This window comes from Meles meles, chromosome 3 (assembly GCF_922984935.1).
Source record: "Meles meles chromosome 3, mMelMel3.1 paternal haplotype, whole genome shotgun sequence".
Classification (NCBI taxonomy): Eukaryota; Metazoa; Chordata; class Mammalia; order Carnivora; family Mustelidae; genus Meles; species Meles meles.
Genome location: NC_060068.1, coordinates 173,109,107 through 173,130,405, shown reverse-complemented (window position 1 = coordinate 173,130,405; position 21,299 = coordinate 173,109,107). Strand labels below are relative to the sequence as shown.

The 21,299-nt window shown below is 45.2% G+C and overlaps 1 protein-coding gene across 1 annotated transcript in view; it reads right to left on the bottom strand.

The window, feature by feature from the left end:
• The window catches only part of DNAH5 (dynein axonemal heavy chain 5), a 273,433-nt gene extending 262,307 nt beyond the window's left edge, over positions 1 to 11,126 (bottom strand). The window contains exon 1 of the mRNA XM_046001046.1: positions 10,875 to 11,126. Within this exon, the coding sequence (XP_045857002.1) occupies positions 10,875 to 10,886 (12 nt within the window). The 5' untranslated portion in view covers positions 10,887 to 11,126. The remainder of the gene's footprint in view (positions 1 to 10,874) is intronic.
• Between the last annotated feature and the right edge of the window lie 10,173 nt (positions 11,127 to 21,299).

Below are 21,299 nucleotides of genomic sequence, written 5' to 3'. Positions count from 1 at the left end.
TATATGCATACGTGTGTGTACATATATAGTCATTTCTTTATCATTGCTAATGTGAGAATACTTATAACAAAATACTTTATACCTTCACAATAAGAAATTCATAAAATAACTTGCTGTCGAGCTGTACAACGGAATTCTACACAGCCATTAAAACTGGTGTTGGGGTGCCTGGCTGCCTCAGTCAGTGGAACCGAGTCAGTGGCTCTCGATCTAGGGGTCATGAGTTCAAGCTCCATATTGGATCTAGAGATAACTTTTTTTTAAATTGTGTTAAAGAAGCATTTTTTTTTTTTTAAGATTTTATTTCCGACAGAGAGAGACACAGTGAGACAGGGAACACAAGCCGGCATCTGGAACAACAGGTGGTGAGGCATCCCCCTGGCTTCCTGGGATCATGACCTGAGCTGAAGGCAGACACTCAAGGCCTGAGCCATCTGGGCAGCCCCCATTTTATTTATTTAGTTATTTTTAAGATTCTTTTTATTTATTTGACAGAGAGAGAGACACCCAGCGAGGGAATACCCAATGCAGGGCTCTATCCCAGGACCCTGGGGCCGTGACCTGAGCTAAAGGCAGATGCTTAACGACTGAGCCACCCAGGAGCCCCTCAAGAAGCATCTTAATGAAACAGAAACATGTTTATGATATGTTATAAAATGGAAAACAAAATCAGGCTCCAAAAGTAGGAATCAATGTTTGTTAATAAATTTTTTTCAAAACAAAAATAAATTACAGGGCGCCTGGCTGTCTCAGCCAGTGGAACACGTGACTCTGGACCTCAGGGCCGTGAATTCAAGCCCGACGATGGGTATAGAGATTACTTAAAAATATGTTTCAAAAATAAACAAATTTTAAAATAAAAATAAATTACACGGTCATACACATGGGGAGATGACTATTGATACCTTCCTGAGACTGAAAGGTAGGCCTACATATTATTTTTAAGCTATTTTTATCTATATTTCCTGGGTTTAAATCTGTCGTTTTTTTAATTTTAATTATTGATGTTACTCTTTATTGGGCCCTGTTCTAAGCACTTTAAAAATATCAACTCAATCCTCACAACATGACTCTGAAGTAGTTACTATTACTATTCCCATTTTTTAACTGATTATAACCCTGAAGCACAGAGAGATCAAGTTACCAACTCAAGGTCACACAGCTAATGAACAGTACGGCCAGGAAACATACCCATGAAATCTGGCTCCAGAGTCTTTGTTCTTAACTAATAAAACAAGAGAAAAATAAATAAAAAGCATAACAAAAAAGAAAGGAACCAAAAAAAGGAAGAAAGGAAGGAATGATGAAAGCAGAGGGGTAGGAGAGGGAAGGAAACCGTGTGCCACAGGAACAATACACATTTGTTCTAACAAACTTAAAAAGATCATTTTATGTGTCTTAATGTTCTTATTAAAGGGAACTTGCTTCTTAAAAAGGAAAAAGAAAAAACGTAAACTGAAGAATGCATAGCAAACATGGAAACGGTTAATCCTGAATAAATTAACCAAAGGAATCCAGAGACATGCAAGTGAAATGTCTTAAATAAGAGGCTCTTTTTTCCTTTTTATTTTTTCACCTCTTACTTCACACGAGCTGCTTCCCCTCTCAGAGCACATTAGGTGTCTAGGGGCTGGATTCCCATCTCTACCCTACAAGTCTGGACTGTGTCTCTCTCAAGCATGCCTCAACCTGACTTGCATGAATGGCATCATTTTTTTTTTAATTTTATTTTATTTTATTTTTTCAGTGTCCCAAGATTCATCGTTTAAGCACCACACCCAGTGCTCCATGCAATCCGTGCCCTCCTTAATACCCACCACCAGGCTCACCCAACACCCCCCACACCCCTCCCTTCCAAAACCCTCAGTTTGTTTCTCATTTTTTTTTAACTAAGTAAAAGAAAACCAAATTGTGTTTAGAAAAAAAAAAAAAAGACTGGAGAAGGTGTCATGCCCAGCTGAGAATATGACAACCCTTAAATAGTAGCTAGCTGGCCCTCTTTAAGTGTGTCTTCTTCAAGACCTAGGGCTGAAAGTGAAGCCATGAAATCTACATGTCTGTGCCACAAAAAAGGCCCAAACCAATCTTTTCAGCCAGAATGGCTGCTCGGCTCCGCTCAGCACAGAGAGAGGAGGGGACATCCCCTGAATCCTTTGGACCCCACCTGGGGGGAGGGGGTTGATGCTTTGCAGGGAGATCCAGAGCCAAGAGGGCAGGTTTGGGGGGGCAGAAGTGATAGAAAGAAGCCTGTGGCAAAGGAGGAGGGGAACAGGAGTCAGCAGGGAGTGACAGGAAGCTCTTCACGTTTCCAGGGCTGGAGTTTCCGAGCTGAGGAAGGGGACACAAACACGGTGGAAACTCAGGAAGCCTAAAAACAGGAAGAGAACCATTTCTTTATTTCCTCTGTCGTGCAGCACAACTTCGGGCAAAAATCCCCATCTGCAAAAGTGGTGAATGTATCTTCGTCTCAAAAGCATGGCAAGGACCAAATTTTGTAAAGAAGTCCGGGTGCCATAGGAAACAAGTAGTGAGCAAAATCCTTTGCTTCACTGCAAGGATCCTCCAGCACCCAAAGTGGGAATTTCAACATAGGAGATTGAATTTTGGGAAATGAAGACCCCCGCCCCCGAAGTGGCATGGTGGTGTCGCAAACCCACGAGTACCACACGCGTGCGTGGTCCTCTCAGCTCACCTGCTCACCTACCTTCCGGGAAATAGCTATTTCTAAACAGTCAAGGACTAAACCGGTTTTTGTTTTTTGGTTTTTTTTTTTTTATAAGGGATTAAACAGTTTTAAAATATATTGTTCATGTCCCTGCAAACGGCGGGTCTTGTTAAAAGGAGTCTGGACAACTCCAGAGGATGAAGGGTTTGTCTGGTGGGCATCCCCGGACACTGGCTGGGTGGGGGCTACCGAACTGAGCAGCTCTGAGCTACCTGGAATCCTTCAAACCCCGATGTGCTCCCGAAGACGACCGGGCATCCTCTCCCCTGCTGGCATACTGGTCCTACCATGAACCTCAGACCCCAACCGACGCCCACTGTAGTCCCAGATTACCCACAAAACTGCACAGAGCGCACCGAAGAAATTCAGAGAAGGATCGATAGAAAGTGAGAAGGAAAAAAAGCCGGTGACATCTCTTTTCAGAATTGTCGTTATCACTGTCTCAACAGATCATTTGCACCTAATCTTTGCTCTTTCGCCTTCCACAAAAACGCTTAAAAATCTCAGCCTTATTTCTTTGCGCTTACCGATTCACTGGTGATGTGCTGGGCCCTGTCTCCTACCACTTTGGTGCCAGTGGCCTAAAAACTGGACTTTAAAAGTCTGTAAGAAATTCCACGGCAAGAATGCACTTCTCTCTCCAGGGGACTCCCTTGTTGCGGCGCGGTGCGCACAGCCCGTGCTGAATGAAGAAATTTAGGCTCCGTGTACACGCTCACCCGATGTGATTGCCCAAAACTAAGAGCAGATCAAGGATGTATGAGTACATTATTAGCCATTTTTAGATCTTATCATAAGATTGAAAATCTTAGCTCGCCGGTGGAAATTCGCAAGCGGTCCCGGAGATATAATCACGCTCCCAAGGTTAGCCGGGTTCTCAGTCCCCTATTAAACCCACTACCACCACAGAGACGGCGGGACGGTGGCCCAATTGCATCTTTCGAGGCCTTAATTATCCCAGAAACACTGAAGCTCTTTTTTGAGAAGTGGAAATCTATTTTTGCTCTTCATTAACACCCTGGAAGCATGTATAAGCTGGGGAAGGGGCAGTGGGAAGTCACAAACACGGACATCAACATCCTCGATGAAGAGGCAGCGGGCGCCCACCTGCTTCCTTAGTGGCGCCTGTCTGCACATGCTCAGCTTTCGAACAGAGAATTTAAAATTCTAACAAAGATGAAATCAGGTCCTTAAGTCATTATGAAGTTAATGAACAAATGTAATCATGACGCAGACGCTGCAACACGGTTGAAAACAAGTTAAATATACTGTGCGTTACTCTCTCTACATTTTCTCTTTAAGCAGGTAGAACATAGTTTAAAAGTAAATGAACTGATGGGAAGGACTTCTCATTGTTCTGTTTCCAGGTGTACACAAGCCTGGGGAAAGGGCATTAAATAGCCAAGGGTTCTGGGATTAATTCTCTCAGCAAAAAGAAAATAAAATATCTCACCCGCTCTATTGTTAACTGCAAAGGTAACAAATTGTGCATTACATAGAATTTGATCTCATGAAAAGACTCTTCAGTTAAACATTTTTAATTGTCTCTTATACTCAGCATCGAGCTAGAGATAGACCTAAGTGTCTCCCCTAATAGCATATGACCATAAATAAAATGAATTTTGTAGAGTCCAGCATGAAAAAAAAAGTTTAAAAAAGCAGAGTCTGGCATGAAAAAAAAAAGTTTAAAAAAGCATGAGTTTGGTTATAAAGAGATTTGCTTCATGGGTGGTTCTGGAATCCACTTCACTAATTCATAGTCACATCCCTGCAATGAGAGACCCAGAAGTGGGTCAGCTGTCAGGTGTTAGCCTCTTGAGATCAAGGTGAACCTGGCAAGGGTACCCATTCTGGGCCTTCCCCAAGACTTCAGCAAACCCCTCCCCCTCACCCCAAGGGGCTGAAGGGCACAGGATCACCTCCAGCTCTGAGCTTCTTCCTCCCGGGTCCCAGGGGGCAAACGTCCAACACCGCCCATTGCTCAAACTCCAGAAACTAAAAATGGTTCATGCATCAAGCCCACCTCCCCAGAGGTCAGAGGGGGGAAGCTCTCCAAGCTTTCCTCGCCCGGGGGATCCTTCTATGACTTCTCCACACCTGCCTATCCCCAGACACCCCAGCCTTCCCTCTAGAAACTTCAAATTCCCTCCACCCCACACCTCCCACCACCCCCGGACAGTGAACTTGCCATCAGCCTTCTCCTGCCTTGTTCTAGCTTCCCCTCAGGCCTCATTTCCTTTCTCTAGTGACTTAACTGAGTTTGTTTGTTTTTCCCAAACAAAGACAATTTCCTCCCTGAAAAGGAATTCTGCCGCTGAGATCATTAATTATTTATATTGACCTTCCTGGAAAAGTACCATCCTCAATTCTGCACCAGCCGAAAATGTAGGATACATGAAAGAAATACAGACCTTTTAAACCCTGACTACAAGAAATGTCAGCAAAACAGCCCGTTGTACCATAAAAAGCGAAGAGGAAAGAATAAAATCCTGCAGAAAAATGACTCATTATACATTGCGGCTATGAAAAGACACCTAACCTCAGACCCCAGACACAACAACCTCCTACCATCAAAACTGGCATGACACAGAACACAAGGTTTTCCTGCTCTTCAGCATCATTACTAACGGAGCCACCAAAGGTCTGACCGTCTTCACGCACAAGCTCGGATGGAAAATCGTAACCTGGCTGGAGAGGAAGGACCTCCATCTGAAAGCTTCTCACCAGCCTCTGCCTCTTTGCTCCAAGACTGTCGCTCCCCTAATTCCTCTGTCTGCTGCCATAACCAGCTCACCTGCAACGTTTCATCTCCCTGTGTGGCTGGCTGCTGACTTCCTCAGGTGCAGATGGAGGAGCCGAACAGGTTCATGGCCACGCTCCGTCCTCAGCAGCATCCGTCCATCACACACGTGGTAGTGAACTCGGGTCGATGCAGCCACACTGACCACATTCCGGGAGCTCCCTGTCCAACGGCCGACATCAGACAGGACTCCGAGGGGCCAGTGGAGGTTCCACCCCCTCCCACTGACACCACTGTGCTCTGCCACCATGACGATCGCAGGCGTTGTGGGCTGAGTGGGTTTTCATTTCAACTTGTATAGGATTCCCCTCGGCGTGGGGCATGCCCGTCTTCCCAGTGAGACGGTTACCTTGCACGTCCACATTCTCGTCTGTGAACGTGAAGATCACGACAGCACCCACCTCGCCATGCCATAATTGGGATTAATGGAGATAATCTGTCCAAGCCATTTAGCACACAGCACGCTTGCTCGGGCTACCGTAACAAAATACCACAGATGGGAGGCTTAACAGAAATGGATTTCTCACAGTCACAGAGTCCAAAGGTCCAAGACGAAGCTGTTGGCAGGTCTGGTTTCTCCCGAGGCCTCTCCCCTCAGCTTGCAGACAGCAGTCTCCTCACCGTGTCCTCCTGGGGTCTCTCCGTGTCTGTGTCTTAATGTGCTCTTCTTATAAGGGTCACACTGCATTAGGCCCCACTTATTTGACCTCATTTGACCTTAATGACCTTTTGACAACTCTGTCTCTACCAACGCAGCACTGCCTCCTGCCTCCTTCCACACTGGCTTCTTCTCCACCTTGGCCGTCGGGCTCTGGTCTTCAGGGCCATGTCGTCTGGCCGGAGAGCTCTGTCTGCCTGACCTCTGCCTCCTCTCGCCGGCCCCCTTGCGTGCCCTCTCACACTGTCTGCCCCTCCAGGCTATCAGCTTCACACACAGGTGAGGACCCTGGTCTGCTTGTTCCCCAATGTCTCCCCAGACCCCACCACAGTTCATGTCACTTTAGGGGACCCCCTTTGGGGAACATTGCCGGAGTAGGTGATGACCGCTTCCTCTGAGCTAGGCTTTCCTGCGTTTCTTTGCAATGAACAATAACGTGGACATTTCAGGACACCAAAGCTTCACACCTTCCATTCTTTTTTTTTTTATTTTTTTTATTTTCAGCGTAACAGTGTTCATTGTTTTTGCACCACACCCAGTGCTCCATGCAGTACGTGCCCTCCCTACTCCCCACCACCTGGTTCCCCCAACCTCCCACACCCCGCCCCTTCAAAACCCTCAGGTTGTTTTTCAGAGCCCATAGTCTCTCATGGTTCATCTCCCCTTCCAGTTTCCCTCAACTCCCACTTCTCTCCATCTCCCCATGTCCACCGTGTTCTTTGTTATGCTCCACAAATAAGTGAGACCATATGATACTTGACTCTCTCTGCTTGACTTATTTCGCTCAGCATAATCTCTTCCAGTCCCTTCCATGTTGCTACAAAAGTTACACCTTCCATTCTTTACCCCAAATAGGCGAAACAATGTTCAGAAGTTGCCCACACCGCATTTGGCCCTCCACGAATATGATTTTCTTTTATTTTTTTACTTTCCTCAATGTCCAAGTATTCCAAGGACGCCTACAACCACTTCCATGGGGACAAACACAGGGGTCTTGGCCCACATCCCACAGCCACACCCTACTGGCTCTATCTGGAAGTTGCTTCCAAAAAGAAAGACATTCTGAACTCTACATACTAACTCCCTAGAGGCAGAAATGCCGGCCCATGCGAAGCCAGTCATAATTCTATTACCCCATCCACGGTAGGTACGATGGCGGGGTTTTTCTAAACAGACTTATTAAAATAGCATAGCCTTTGGACAGATTCCTCCTAGGAATCTGACAAGTGTCACACGTCCACGCTCCTTTCTCCATAGGGAATGACCCATCCCCTGCCAGGCAGACCTACGGAGAAAGCGCTCGATACAAACAGTGGGAGGAAAGAAGGAAGAGGTGGGGTGGGAGGAAAGGAAGGAAGGACGGGAGGAAAGGAAGGAAGGACGAGAGGAGGAGACAGGCAGAAGAGATGAAGGAAGGAAGGAAACACAGAGGAAGGGAGGAAAGAAGCAAAGTTCCTATTCCTCAGTGCTCTCCCCACAGTGCTCGAAACACAGCGGGTCCCTCAAGAGGTCCTCATAGAATAGAACCGAACTGCTCAAGCATCTTAGACACCACCTCCCGACCCCAGCCTCACTCAAAGCATCTGCTCTAGGGAGTGAATGCTCAAAGGATGTTTTCCTCCAGGAGATTCCACACCATCAAACCACGCCCGGGAGCTGGCAGGGGGTGGGGCTGTCCCTGAGAGGAGAGGGAGGGCAAATCCACCCAGATACTGTGTCCAACGCTAGTCTCCTGGCACGACAATAACTCAGCCGTCAGGGAGACCACGAGCCCCTCCACAGGCCAGCTACTCTTGAGCTGAAGCTGCTGGCTTTTATCCCTAAACAAAGTAATGAGTGAACAGTTGTTCCGCCTTTTTTTTTTTCTGTTTGTAAAAAGGAAGGCTACAAAGAGTAAAGCCAAAAGCAAACAGCAGAGAGGTATAAATAAACAGCCACAGAGCTCAGTGCCAGGAAAGAGCTTAGCATGACGACAGGAGAAAACGTAACCGGTAAACTTCCTCCTAGCATTCCTTATCCGCGGGAACCAATTCTTCGAAATATCCACACTCTAGCAGCCTCTTTCTGCGGCTGGTACTGGCTCAAGCATGCCCTCACCTGCACCTGGGAGAAAAGCAGGGCCCCCTTCCTTCCCCCCTGCTATTTAAAGTTCCTTTGAGGTCACAGTTCACAGATGTAACAACTTGTATACCTTATACTTTGCCTCTGTATCTACCTGTCTCCATTCTCCCACAGAAACCATATTTGCAGCTTCCATGATAAATTACTTCGGCTGCTAAAAGTCCTTTCCACATGAGCGTGGGGTTAGGGCAATAAGCTGCCTGGATGAGGGTAAGAAAACTGTTTAGGGCTGACAGAGGCACACGTGTGTTTCGTACTTGCTGCTCCTCGCATGGATCTGGGCACGCTCATTTACCACCTTCCATTTCTAATTTACATAAAATCCAGGCTGCTCCTTAGCTGGGGGAGAGAGCACACAAAGTAGTGTTTACAAGGGGATCCCTGTGCACTGAGAGCAGGAATAATTACCAAAGGAATGCTCAGTGTGTCTCTGGAGAAGAAAGTTGTGTAAGCATTTAAGGGACATGATTCCTTATAAGTTTTTCTAACTACAAAATTCATATAAATGTAAATATTTATAATTTGTAATTAACAATATATCTATATTTTATTTAAATCTATAATTTTTATATTTAAATATGCAATGATTGGGAGCACCTGGGTGGCTTAGTGGGTTAAGCCTCTGCCTTCAGCTCAGGTCATGATCTCAGGGTCCTGGGATCGAGCCCCACATCGGGCTCTCTGCTCAGCGGGGAGCCTGCTTCCTCCTCTCTCTCTCTGCCTGCCTCTCTGCTTACTCGTGATCTCTGTCAAATAAATAAATCTTTTAAAAAAAAAAGAATTTAAATATGCAATGATTTATATTTAAATGTATAAATATTTACATATTTATTGTATGTATGTTCACTATGAAAATAAGGAAAATGTTTAAAGAAAAATTAAATTATTCTTCAATGCCACCAGCCAGAGATAATCAGTACCAATATTTTGGTGTGTGTCCTTTTACTCTATTTCCTATACATATTTACACACCTTTTTTTATTTTTATAAAATTGGAAAAATATCGGGTGCCTGGGTGGCTCGTTTGGTTAAGCGTCTGCCTTCAGCTTAGGTCATGTAGAGTCCTAGGATCAAGTCCCACATCGGGCTCCCTGCTCAGCGGGGAGTCTGCTTCTCCCTCTGCCCTTCACCCTGTTTGCGCACTCTCTTTCGTTTACTCTCCCTCTCAAATAAATAAATAAAATATTTTTTAAAATTTGGAATATTGCTTTAGTGACTGAATTTTTCAATATTAAAAGCATAATTAATAAATCATAAGAACATGATACAAGGTTAATAGCTATGCTTTATATGCTGAGAGGATAAAACTTGATACATTTATGTAAGATTATACAACATGTTTTTTTTTAATTAAGACTCAACAAAAGTCATTGGTTTATTGGTATTACATACAGCAATGCCATCTGTCATTTCAAGGTCCCTCTTTTCTTTTACAGAAAACGGAGGGGAAGTCAGTAAAAAGACTATAAAGAACTAGTGAGAATTTGTCTTGATGAAACACAAAACAGATATATAATGGAAACTCCACGTACTTATGACATATAAATCATATGACAATAAGAACACCACCACGAATACCATAAGAAGGAAACCGCTAATTCTGAGTAAGGTAAATAACCACAGAGAGGAGGAAAACGTTTAAGTATGCATAAACTACATACATTGCTCTTAATTAAATAAGTACACATTACGTTCATCGTGATGCATATTTTGTTGATTAGGGTGCATATTTTATGATTAGCATTAATAGACTGTTCTAGCTATAGAGAGCTACAGTGTAAATGAAAAATACATAAGAACACAACTTCCCTTGAAGGTAAATGCAGAAACAAGTGGGGGGGGGGTTGCTTTTCTTTTTGTTTTTCGCACTTAGAATATTCATTTGGGGGAGACAGAGAGAACACAAAGCCGTTTTAAGGGAAAGCTGGTTCAAACGCGCGGACATCTCACGTGTTGTGCACCAAGGCAAAGGTAAGTAAAAGGCGGGAGGAAAGCACCCGCCGGGCCTGCCCCGCACCCCGTCCCTCTCCCTCCGCCTCGCCCCGCCCGCACCAAGGGAACCGAACGTCCGCTTGTGTCCAGACCCGAGGGCCCTTGGGAGCTGGTAACAGCCAACAAACTCCGCACAAAAGCAGCCTCCGCCACACCTGGATATGTCCGATGCTCGCAGTGGGACAGCGGGTTGCTCGGGGCCACGTCACTGGCCTCCAAGTGGCCCTTCCACAGCAAGAGCGCGGGGGACAAGCTGAAGGCGCAGGAAGGAGGTTCTCCCTGAACCCACGGCTTCTGCAGGTCACGGGAGCCCCGACGGACAGGACTGACCACCCCCCCGCCCCCGAAAAGCTGCCAAACTCAACACCCAGCAATTCCAGCCCCACAAGCTCCCGTAAACCCTTTCAGGCCCCCGCCCCGAAGCTGAAGCCCGGAGCCCAAGCGCGCGGCCCGCCACGGCGCGCACCCCCCGCAGGCCGCGCGGAGCTTCGGCGGCACCGTGCCGCGCATGCGCCGCGGGGGCCGGCGGGCGTGGGAGCCGCGCGGACGGAGCGCAGCGGGGCGCGCACCCTCCCTACCGGCTGTTCCATGGCGCGGCGCCCCGTCTCCCCTCGGGGACACGCGGCGGTGGAGGCTGGCCGGCCGGTGCTGGGCCCCGCCGTGCTGCTCCGCCGCTCCCCGGCCGCGCTCTCGCGGGCGTCCGCTCCGGTCGCGGGTCGGCCGGCTCGCGCGGCTGTTTGCGGCTCACGCCGTTGCCATGGCGACGAGCAAAGCCCCGCCTGGACCGGCTCCCTCCCCGGGCTCCCCGCGCTCCCGCCTGGAGCGACGGACACCGCAGCCCCTGGGGAGCCGGAGCCCGGGCCACCGAGCCGCAGCCGCCGCCTCTCGACTGTCCCCCACGTTCCCCTTAGGGCTCAGCCGAGGGTTACTTTTCGCATCAGCCACGCCCACTGGTTTGGACTTAGTTGAAATACCCACATCTGGTGCTTCCAGCTTAAGGAGAACAATATTCGGGGGCGCCTGGGTGGCTCAGTGGGTTGGGCCACTGCCTTCGGCTCGGGTCATGATCTCAGGGTCCTGGGATCGAGCTCCGCAGGGAGCCTGCTTCCTCCTCTCTCTCTGCCTGCCTCTCTGCCTACTTGTGATCTGTGTGTGTCGAATAAATAAAATCTTTTAAAAAAAAAATTCGAAAGGGAGTTTTGAACTTCATTCGCACATCTTTCTGGAATCTCGAGGCATGCTGCTTTCGCCCATTGCTTCCTTGTCGAGCACCTTCAGAGCCGATTCTTCCGCTTCGAACTCAGTGGGAAGTTTTAACTCTGAGTCTTTTTTTTTTTTTAAGATTTTATTTATTTATTTGACAGACAGAGATCACAAGTAGGCAGGCAGAGAGAGAGAGAGAGGAGAAAGCAGGCTCCCCGCAGAGCAGAGAGCCAGATGTGGGGCTCGATCCCAGGACCCTGGGATCATGACCTGAGCCGAAGGCAGAGGCTTTAACCCACTGAGCCACCCAGGCGCCCCTTAACTCTGAGTCTTAACCTGGCGGTGACGCAACATAGTTCCGAAACACTGTGTGCCTGTCGGAACCAGGCCTGTGTCGGCATGTGTGAACTTTGCCTCGAAGGACCTTACAAAAGAGAATTACAAGTATTTCATTTCTGCAGTCTCTCCTCTCTCACTGGGACTAGCACTGTCCATTGGAAATATATTTGCCACATGTGTAAATCTCTATTTTCTAGAAGCCACACTTAAAAGGTAGAAAGAAACCGGTGAAATTAATTTTGATAACATGTTCATTTAATCCAATATATCCAAAATATTGTTTCTACAAATCAACATAAAATTATTCATGAGATAGCTTTCATTCAAAAATCATACTTAGTCCTCACAATGTATATTTTGTATATATTATGTATATTTTATAATACAAACACATTTCAATTCAGACTAGTCACATTTCAAATGATCAATAGCCCGTAGGTCTGGTGGTCACCGCGTTAGGCAGAGCAGGTCACCTAGACTGTAAATTCTAGGAAGACCAGCCCCAAATCTCCTTAGGGGGGAAAGGATTATTACGTCTGCTCATAAGGTGAAATACGGATGAGCTCTATGAACAAATGGTTAAATTCTCACTAGGAAAAAAATACTCAAGTACTGTACACTCAACACTCTTCAGAAACTAAGAAAACTAGAAATGACCTTTTTCTTCTGGTTCTTTTTTTTTAAAGATTTTATTTTTAAGACTCTCTACACCTAGCGTGGGGCTCAAACTTACAACCCAAGGTCAAGAGTAGCGTGCTCCACCAGCCAGCCAGGCGCCCCATGGTTCTATCTGTTTTCTCACTAATTAATAAAATGTATTTTTCAGAGTAGTTTCACGATTACAATACTGAGCAGAAAGAAATGACATTTTAGCCATCTGATTTTCTGGCAATTTGTGTAGCTTTGCCTAAAATGGGCCTCTCTGCCCCGTGATGCTTTGCCAGTTAGCCTAGGAGAAGGCTGGCCTGGGACTGTCGGTTCTCACGGACTGCCCTGTGTCTTCATCCTCTCTCATTAGCATATGTCAGAGTTAATTGTGCACCCTATTAATCACCTTAGAAGAGCTTAGGACGAGGCCCTCAAAGAAAAAGTTATCCTTTTAATAGAGGTGAAAAGTCAGCTTGGCCATGGAAGACAGCCCCAGGGGAAAAGGGTGTCCCTATATGGTTGGTCTGAGAAGGGGAAACGAGAGTTCGCGCTTTTCTAGGTAATTATTGTGCATTAAGGTATTTTATCTTAAAACACCATCTAGAGGTGTCTACGTGGCACAGTCAGCGGAAGTCTGACTCTTGTTTCCCCAGGGGTTGTGATTTCCGTGTCATGGGATCAATCGAGCTCTGTGTCTGGCTGCTCGCTCAGTGCGGAATTTACTTGAGATTTTTTTCTTCCTTTCCCTCTGCCCCTCCTGCTTGTGCTCCCGCACTCTTGCTCTCTCTCTCTCTATCACTCTCGTTCTCACTCTCCTTCTCTCTCAAATAAATAAATAAATCTTAAAAAAAAAAAAAAGAACCTTCTATAGTAGGCCATCATTGGGTTGTCCCCAGAGGAAACGCAAAGAGAGATGAAGTGTTGCCCAGAACCACATTACCGGAGGAGTAGAATGATTTTGAGAGCCCTGGCAATTTGGCCCCAACTGGTATCTAACCTCTAGACTATAAGGGAATGACAGAAGGTAGGAAAGGTGAGGCGATGGCGGGGAGGAAGAATGGACGCTTCCAAGATGGTGGCACACCAGCACAGATCTGGCTAGTTCCAGAAAGAAAGCCAGGGCTAACACAGTCAGTACCGCCCCCTAGTTCTTTGGTCCACGTCATCTCAGGCAACATTTGTCTTTAGTCTACTCTTCCTGGGAAAAACTCTTCTTTGCTCCCAGCACAGTGTATGTTTTCAAAACCTTTAAGCTAAAGCAGACTTTCTTGGGTCTGGCCTGGATCCCAGATCTTCCCCAGCATTCTGGTCCAGGACTTTCTGCCCCTGGGCACCACCCTCTGAGAACCCCCTCCTGGCTTCCTGACTGCCATTCCAGCAGCTACTCGTTATTGAGCAGGTAGCTGTCTCAGCCTGCTCTCCACCCTCTCCCACAGCCGCACTCAAACTTGACCTTCCGGAGAAGGGGTCCGCTCAGTGATGGCAATCTTGAGTGAGATGACAGAGCAGCTGAGAAGATGCTTAAGCTGAAGGAGATTGTAGCTTCCTTAGATCCTGCCTGCTCTGACCATAGCCGAAAATGATCGCACCATGGAAGGAATTAGGCTAACCAGTTTCAGGGAAAAACAAAATGTCTTTCTTTTCCTAAAACATTTTAAAGTAAACCTCTCAGTTAAATTTGTCTTTTAAAAGGAGATTCATCCCCAGGGCCTCTGATGCCCAGTGCATACAGTAGGTGCTCAAAAAAATAGCTCTTGAATTTAAGACCAAATGAATGAACACATGGTGATTTATTTATTGTCCAGCCACATAGAATCAAAGACATCAGGACTAATTGCATAGGATTTTAAGTTTCCAAATCTCATGATAACCAATGTCAACTATGGTTTCATTTTGTAGAAAAGATTATGATTTTATGTAAAAGAAAAGAACCTACTTACCAGAGGCCATATAGCTATTTCCTGACTGAGACAGGACTAAGAACAAAATATTTTTTCTGTACTATGTTTCACAATATATTTAAAGACTTAAAAATCTTACATTTCCTTCTCTGGGTCTGATTTTCAAAATCACACTGCTTTATAGTGTTCTGTCAGCAGGGTAGCATTCTATGAAATTGATTTATTTGTTAACTAAAATCATATAATAATAACTATTATTATTATATGATTTATATTTATAATATAAATAAATAATACATTATTTATAATATAAATTAAAATATATATACATATATTTTAATATATTTATATTGTAGTTAAAAATAACTATTCTATTTTTATTTTTATTTTTTAAGGGTTTTTGTTGTTGTCGTTGTTTTTTTAGCAATCTCTGCACCTAACGTGGGGTTTAAACTCATGACCCCTTAATCAAGAGTCGCATGCTCTTCCAAATAAGTCAGCCAGGTGCCCCTCTAATTTTACCTTTTTTTAAAACAAGATTTTATTTATTTATTTGACACACAGAGACAGTGAGAGGGAACACAAGCAGGGGGAGTGGGAGAGGGAGAAGCAGGCTCCCGTCGAGCAGGGAGCCCAATGCAGGAATCGATATAAGGACTCCGGGATCATGACCTGAGCCAAAGGCAGACGTTTAACGACTGAGCCACCCAGGCGCCCCTAATTTTACTTTTTAAAAATAGATTTAAAAAAAAAATTCTACTCTGGGTAGAATTTTATTGACTATCTTAGCTCCCTAATTTGGGGGGGAAACTTTCGTTGTCCGTCCTAAGCTGTGGGCAAGCAAGCAACAATAGCCAGTCAAGGAATTTGCAGTTCGCGAATCAGTGTGAATGTAATTGATCAAACCCAGCACTAGAAGAAGTGACTCTTGGTTCGCTAACCCCCTCACATTTCAGTCACCTTCTTTGCCTGCCTCTCCTACATATGCAGGAAGTGGTAAATATTTCCCAGGCTCCTTGCAGTTATAGGGGACCAGGGGACATGGTGTGGCTGATGAACCATAAATGACAAACTGCTAGGACTCCCGTGGACACTTTTGCTTCCCTCATGAAAGACACAAACTTAGTTGTCCCTTTGCTGCTTTCTTCAGCCGGATCACAGCCATGAGGCACGACGCCATTGCCATCAGCCACGTTAGGGCCACTTCCGTCAGTCCGAGCTGTTATCACAAGCTGCCGTAGAGGAGGTGACTTCGAAACAACAGAAATGTATTTCTCATCGTCCTGGAGGCTGGAAGTCCGCGGTAAGGCTGCCGGTATCATCTGGCTCCGGTGAGAGCTCTCTTTGCGGTACGGTCTGCCATTGTATCCTCATACAGCAGAAAGAACTAGCTCATTCTCTGGCCGCTTCTTATAAGGACATTAATCCCATCTGTTAAGGCTCCACCCCGCCTCCCATTACCTAATTACTCCCAAAGGCCCCATCCTTTAATATCATCACATTTGGATTAGGGTTTTACTAGAGGAAGTTGAGGGGGGCACTAATAATCCATTGTAATGACCATGAGGGAAAAGCCCTTTAAATTACAGAAATGATAGCGTTTCTATCTTTGAGTCTCTGAACCAACAGTAGTAACCGCCACCCTAGAACCACTTGTTATGTGAGAAGTTAAACCCTTCTTTGTTGGGGCACCTGGGTGGCTCAGTGGGTTAAAGCCTCTGCCTTCAGCTCAGGTCATTGATCCCAGGGTCCTGGGATCGAGCCCCACATCGGGCTCTCCGCTCCGTGGGAAGCCTGCTTTCTCCTCTCTCTCTGCCTGCTTGAGATCTCTGTCAAATAAATAAATAAAATCTTTAAAAAAAAAAAAAACTCTCTTTGTTTAAAGCTTTGTGTGTGTTTTCTGTTCCTTGCAACTGAAAACATTCCTACGTGATATGGCAGCTGTCAGCCATTAGATTTTTTTGTGGGTTGATTTTCTCTTATAAATATAAGAGTTATAAATGGGACAGTCCCAAGCTAGAGGTAACTCCCAACCCAAGAGGAGGTGTCAGGAGTCCAACGATCTGTGAATAGAATTTCCAGTTGGTTTGGCCGAGAGCCACCCAAGTACGGGCGCTGGGTGGTGGCGTCATGTCCACTCTGTGACTGCCACCATCTTCCTGGTGGCCAGAACCCCCCTATTTCAAAAGTAGAGTATAAGAAGGCTTACAAGAGGGCTTAGAGACCATCATAGGGATGTCTACCCCATGTAGGTTAATGAGCTGCACAAAGCCTCCCAGCTCAAGTGGGTATCAGTCCTGCTGGAGGATGAGCAGATGCCCGGTGGCCAGTCATCCTTGGAATGCTTTTTTCTGATGGTACTGAGAAGGGCTGCAGGCATGGCTCCTCTTCATCATTCAGAGATGCTCCTCTAAGATCTGTGGGTGTGAGCCAAGCAACTCCGTAGATGCCCTTTTTCCCTCTGGTCTTCCATGGTCCACAAAGCCCAAGGACACCATCCGCAGGTGCCCTCCAGCCACTTGGCTTCTCTGCTGCTTCTCTGCATTATGCAGTGCTGCTTCCCTGCTGCTAACAGCCCGGGGTCCCAGCAGGAGCGGCCGGTGGAGTTTCCGCTGCCGCAGTGATGCTGGCTTCCCCAGAGGGCTAGTGCCAGAAGCCACTGTGTTAGACATTTGTCTTCTTTGATTTCTTTCCTATATTTGGAGAATTTCCCACCAAGCAGAGCCCCTCTTTCCCAAAAGCACCAAAATACTCTTTCAGATCCTGCTACTGCCAGGACATCAAGAGGTCAACTAGGCAAAACTAATCAATTGCACCAAACTCGCACTTGAACCAGGAGCTGGTGACCTCAAAACCCAGGACAATAGGGAATACAGTCTGAGGCAATTATGGCAGGTGGCCTCCCGCCTGTGCAGCCAGCAGTCAGCTGGGGAGGGAGCAATGTGTATCCCCCACCGGCTGGTTTTGATACAGCATGTCTGACCCGCTCCTGGCTCCTGCTGGTAGATCTCCTAGCCACTTTCCAAGCCTCACTGTCCATGTTTCCCACCTATTCTGAGCTGCCCAATATCCTCTCAATATCTTCTCTCTCGCTCGCTCTCTTTTTTTTTCTTACTTCAACCAGCTGTTGTAGGTGAGTTTGTGTTGCTTGAGATTAAGAACCCTGATGGAGACAGCGACACATTCCGTATCGCCCATCCTGGAAGTTCCCTTAACAACATCAACACGGGGCTTTTGGGTATGCGATGAAATTTATTAAAGTTTGGAAATCCTAGTGAACAGAGGAATTACAGAAGTAAGAAAATAAAGATTCAAAGTAGCTTAGTAAATACAACCTTCTCAGGTTTGGGGGGCAAATTTTAAAAAGTTAAGCTCTTGGGGTGCCTGGGTGGCTGACTGAGTCAGTCACCAGACTCTTGATTTCAGCTCAGGTCATGATCTCAGGGTTGTGAGATCGAGCCTCATGTCAGGCTCTGCGCTGAGCGTGGAGCCTGCCTGAGACTCCCTCTCTCCCTCCCCCTTTACCCCTTCCCTACTCCCGGCTCACGCTTGTGCTCTCTTGCAAATGAATAAATGAATGAATGAATGAATGAATGAATGAATGAATAAAATAAAAAGTTTAGCTCTTCAAAGGGAGTTTCCTTAAAGGGAAAAGAGGAACAATTGCTAGTTCCTTAGCCTTGTTCACTGATGTTTAAGGTGTAGAAAAAAAATTTTTTTAATTAAAAAAAAAAAAAATGTAGCAATCAGAGTTTCACCAGAGAAGCAGAACCAGTAGAATATATACATACACATACATATGGAAGTCCATGCACACACACACACGCATATATACACACACTCTATGTATTATGTATATTAAAGAGGTCTGTTCCAAGGAATTGGCTTCCAAGATTGTGGGGGCGGGCAGGTCTGAAATCCGGAGGGCCCGCTCTCAGGAAGATGAGGCTGGAAACACCTGAGCTGGAGCTGAAGTCTCGGTCCCCCAGGCAGAATTTCTTCCTTCCCATGGAAGGCTCAGCTTTACTCTTAAGGCCTTTAAACAATTACCCGCTGTTCAATAGTAATCTGATAAAAAACAAACACAAGGGAGATATATTTTCAAGTGGCACGATTTGCAAAATTTTAGTGAGACAAATTCTTTCATAATTAAAACTTTGATTTCCACCAAAAATAAAATCTGATAAAATAAAAAAAGTTAAGCACACGGGATAAATGCTTTTTTATCTGTCTGAGCAAATATAAAATTGCCACAGAAGGATTTCACTTAAAAAAAAAAGGCATCCATTAAAAAAGAAACAGAAAAGACTTTTCCATTGTATTTAATATTTGTAGAATCATGGTTTGCCAAAGTATTTCTGTCCAAAAATGGAGAAAGTATTACCCACCAAAACAACAAACAGACCTCACCACCTAGCAAAGAAATGTTACACGTAACATGAGGTATGCAGTTACTGTAAGTATTAAATGCTAGCATGAGATATATATATAATAAAATTACATTTTTTTGCCAGGGTACAATGTTCTAATAAAATAATAAAGTTTTCTCTTTTTTTATTATTTAAATTCAATTAGCCAACATACAGTACCTCATTAGTTTCAGATTCATCAGTTGCATATAACACCTTGTTATAGATCAAAACAAGATTTTCTACCCATATGTGAACTGAGTCAATTGATTACTTAAATGAGTGAAAAAACTAACGATGAAACATAAAAATGGTTAAAATTCAGGAAGAGCTCCCTGTTACTTAAACTACCTTTACATTGTATATTTTAGTTTGAGCCTTTAGGTATGGCTTCAGATCATCAAAAACAAAGGAAACAATCTATCAAAGAAAGAGCTACTTTCTGGCATTTGGATGACCTTACCAAAAATATATATATTTTTTAAGTAAGCTCTACGCCCAACATGGGGCCTGAACTCACAGCCCCGAGATCAGGAGCCCACCGCTCCGCTGACTGAACCAGCCAGGCACTCCCTAATAATTTTTAATATTGAAGAGTTAAGGCAATTTCTTAGCCAAATTGAAAAGAACGTGTGTCGAAATGTCATTTCAAATTTTCCACAAGAGAATGTTAGAGATGTTTACAGAAAAAAGGAAATGGTGGTTAAGAGAAATTTTCCAACACTTGGAAATAAGAGAGAAAGAAGCTTGCATGACTTTTTAGTCCCATGTTGGGGCATTGTTTAATAACTGATCCGCTCAAGGATTATTTAATTTTCAGGGAAATGCACCGCTGCTTGAGTTATTATTTACCACTGATTATGGTACAGTCTCCGAAGGGACAGGTTAACTTGCAGGCTTCTGTCCAGTGAAAATGAAAATGACGTCTGTCTGGGAGCAAAGGTCATCACAAGAGCTGCCGTTTCGTTGTCACGTAGGACATTAGCCAAGTTTGTGTCTAACTTTGCATTCTCACTTCGGCATTCTTCCGCTGATGGCGTTCAGTATTTCCGGTAATTTTCTAAACTAGCTGTATCTTTCATTTAAAGTTAAATAAATCTTTGACCTGTGCCGTCTTATGTTTATATGAGAGTCATACTTTGAGATTTTTTTCAATTATACAATGGTATGATAGAATGCAAAATATTCCTGGTGACATCAGACTCCTCAAAAACCAGACGGTCAAGAGAGTGGGTAGGTGGGCACATAACTTTTCAGAAGGATTTCTAAAGCTCCTTAAAGTCTATCAGAAAACTGCTCAAGAATGCTAATGATGGGGCGCCTGGGTGGCTTAGTTGGTTAAGCCACCGCCTTTGGCTCAGGTCATGATCCTGGAATCCCCAGATAGAGTCCCACATGGGGCTCCCTGCTTAGCAGTGCGCTGCTTTTCTCCCTCTGACCCCTCCCCCTCATGCTCTCTCTCTCTCAAATAAATAAATTCTTAAAAAAAAAAAAAAAGAATGTGAATGATTTCCCAGAATGAGTCATAAATTATGTCTGTAAAAATTGTCTGTAACAGATGTAGCTTGGGACAGTTTTCTGTCTCAGCTGCCATTTTGAATTTGGAAGATGCTAATGTATACCAGCTACCATCAATTGACAGAACTAACCATAGAATTACACTCTTTCATTGGATTATCCTGGGCGAGGAATGTCAGGAAGAGTACATGCTAATGAATTCCTAGAATTGGGCACTTAAAAATTTCTCCTGCCAATCAAGAGGAGACTTCGTCACACGCCTCTGACATGCTTCATTGTCTTTATTGTCCTTTCTGAAAACTCAAACCAAAAAGAGAAAATGACTCAAAATGCTTCATCTTTGTCAAGTTGCTTTGGTGAAAAGTAATGAAAGCCCAAGCTAATGGGCACAAGCAGGGAGGATGAGGGACAGGAAGGCTGTAGGGTTATCTCAGGAACCTGGGGCAGGAGATGGGACCTGGCAACATGGCTTCTACCTCTCGCTAAATGGCTCTCCCTACGGGGCTTTGCCTCTCTGTGCACACAGCAGTTTGCCGCCCCAGGACTCCCGAGTTTATAGTCCTTAGTTCAAGCACTATGCAGACTGACATGCTGGTCTTAACCCCAATTCCTGGACAGAGAATCTTAGCTCCAGCATGCACCATGGTCCGATCAGCTCTGGCCAGTGGATCCGACAAGACCTAGGATCCCATCCCTACTGGAGCAAGGACGGGCATGAAACAGGAAGACACCCAGCAGGTATCTACTTGGACCATCCAAGAAGGACCTCTTCAAGGATGCGAAAACTTTCTTCTCATTCAGACTCCATCTTATGCCAAAACATTCCATCTCTCTTCATCTGCGTATCGTTTTATTCATCAAACATGTAATGAGGCTGGGCCATGTGCCAGCAGCTGTACTCGGGGAAAAAGAAAGATGAATAAGAAAGAACCCCTGCCTTTTTTAACTGTCAGTGAGGGAACATTTGTAAAGTCCACTGAATTCC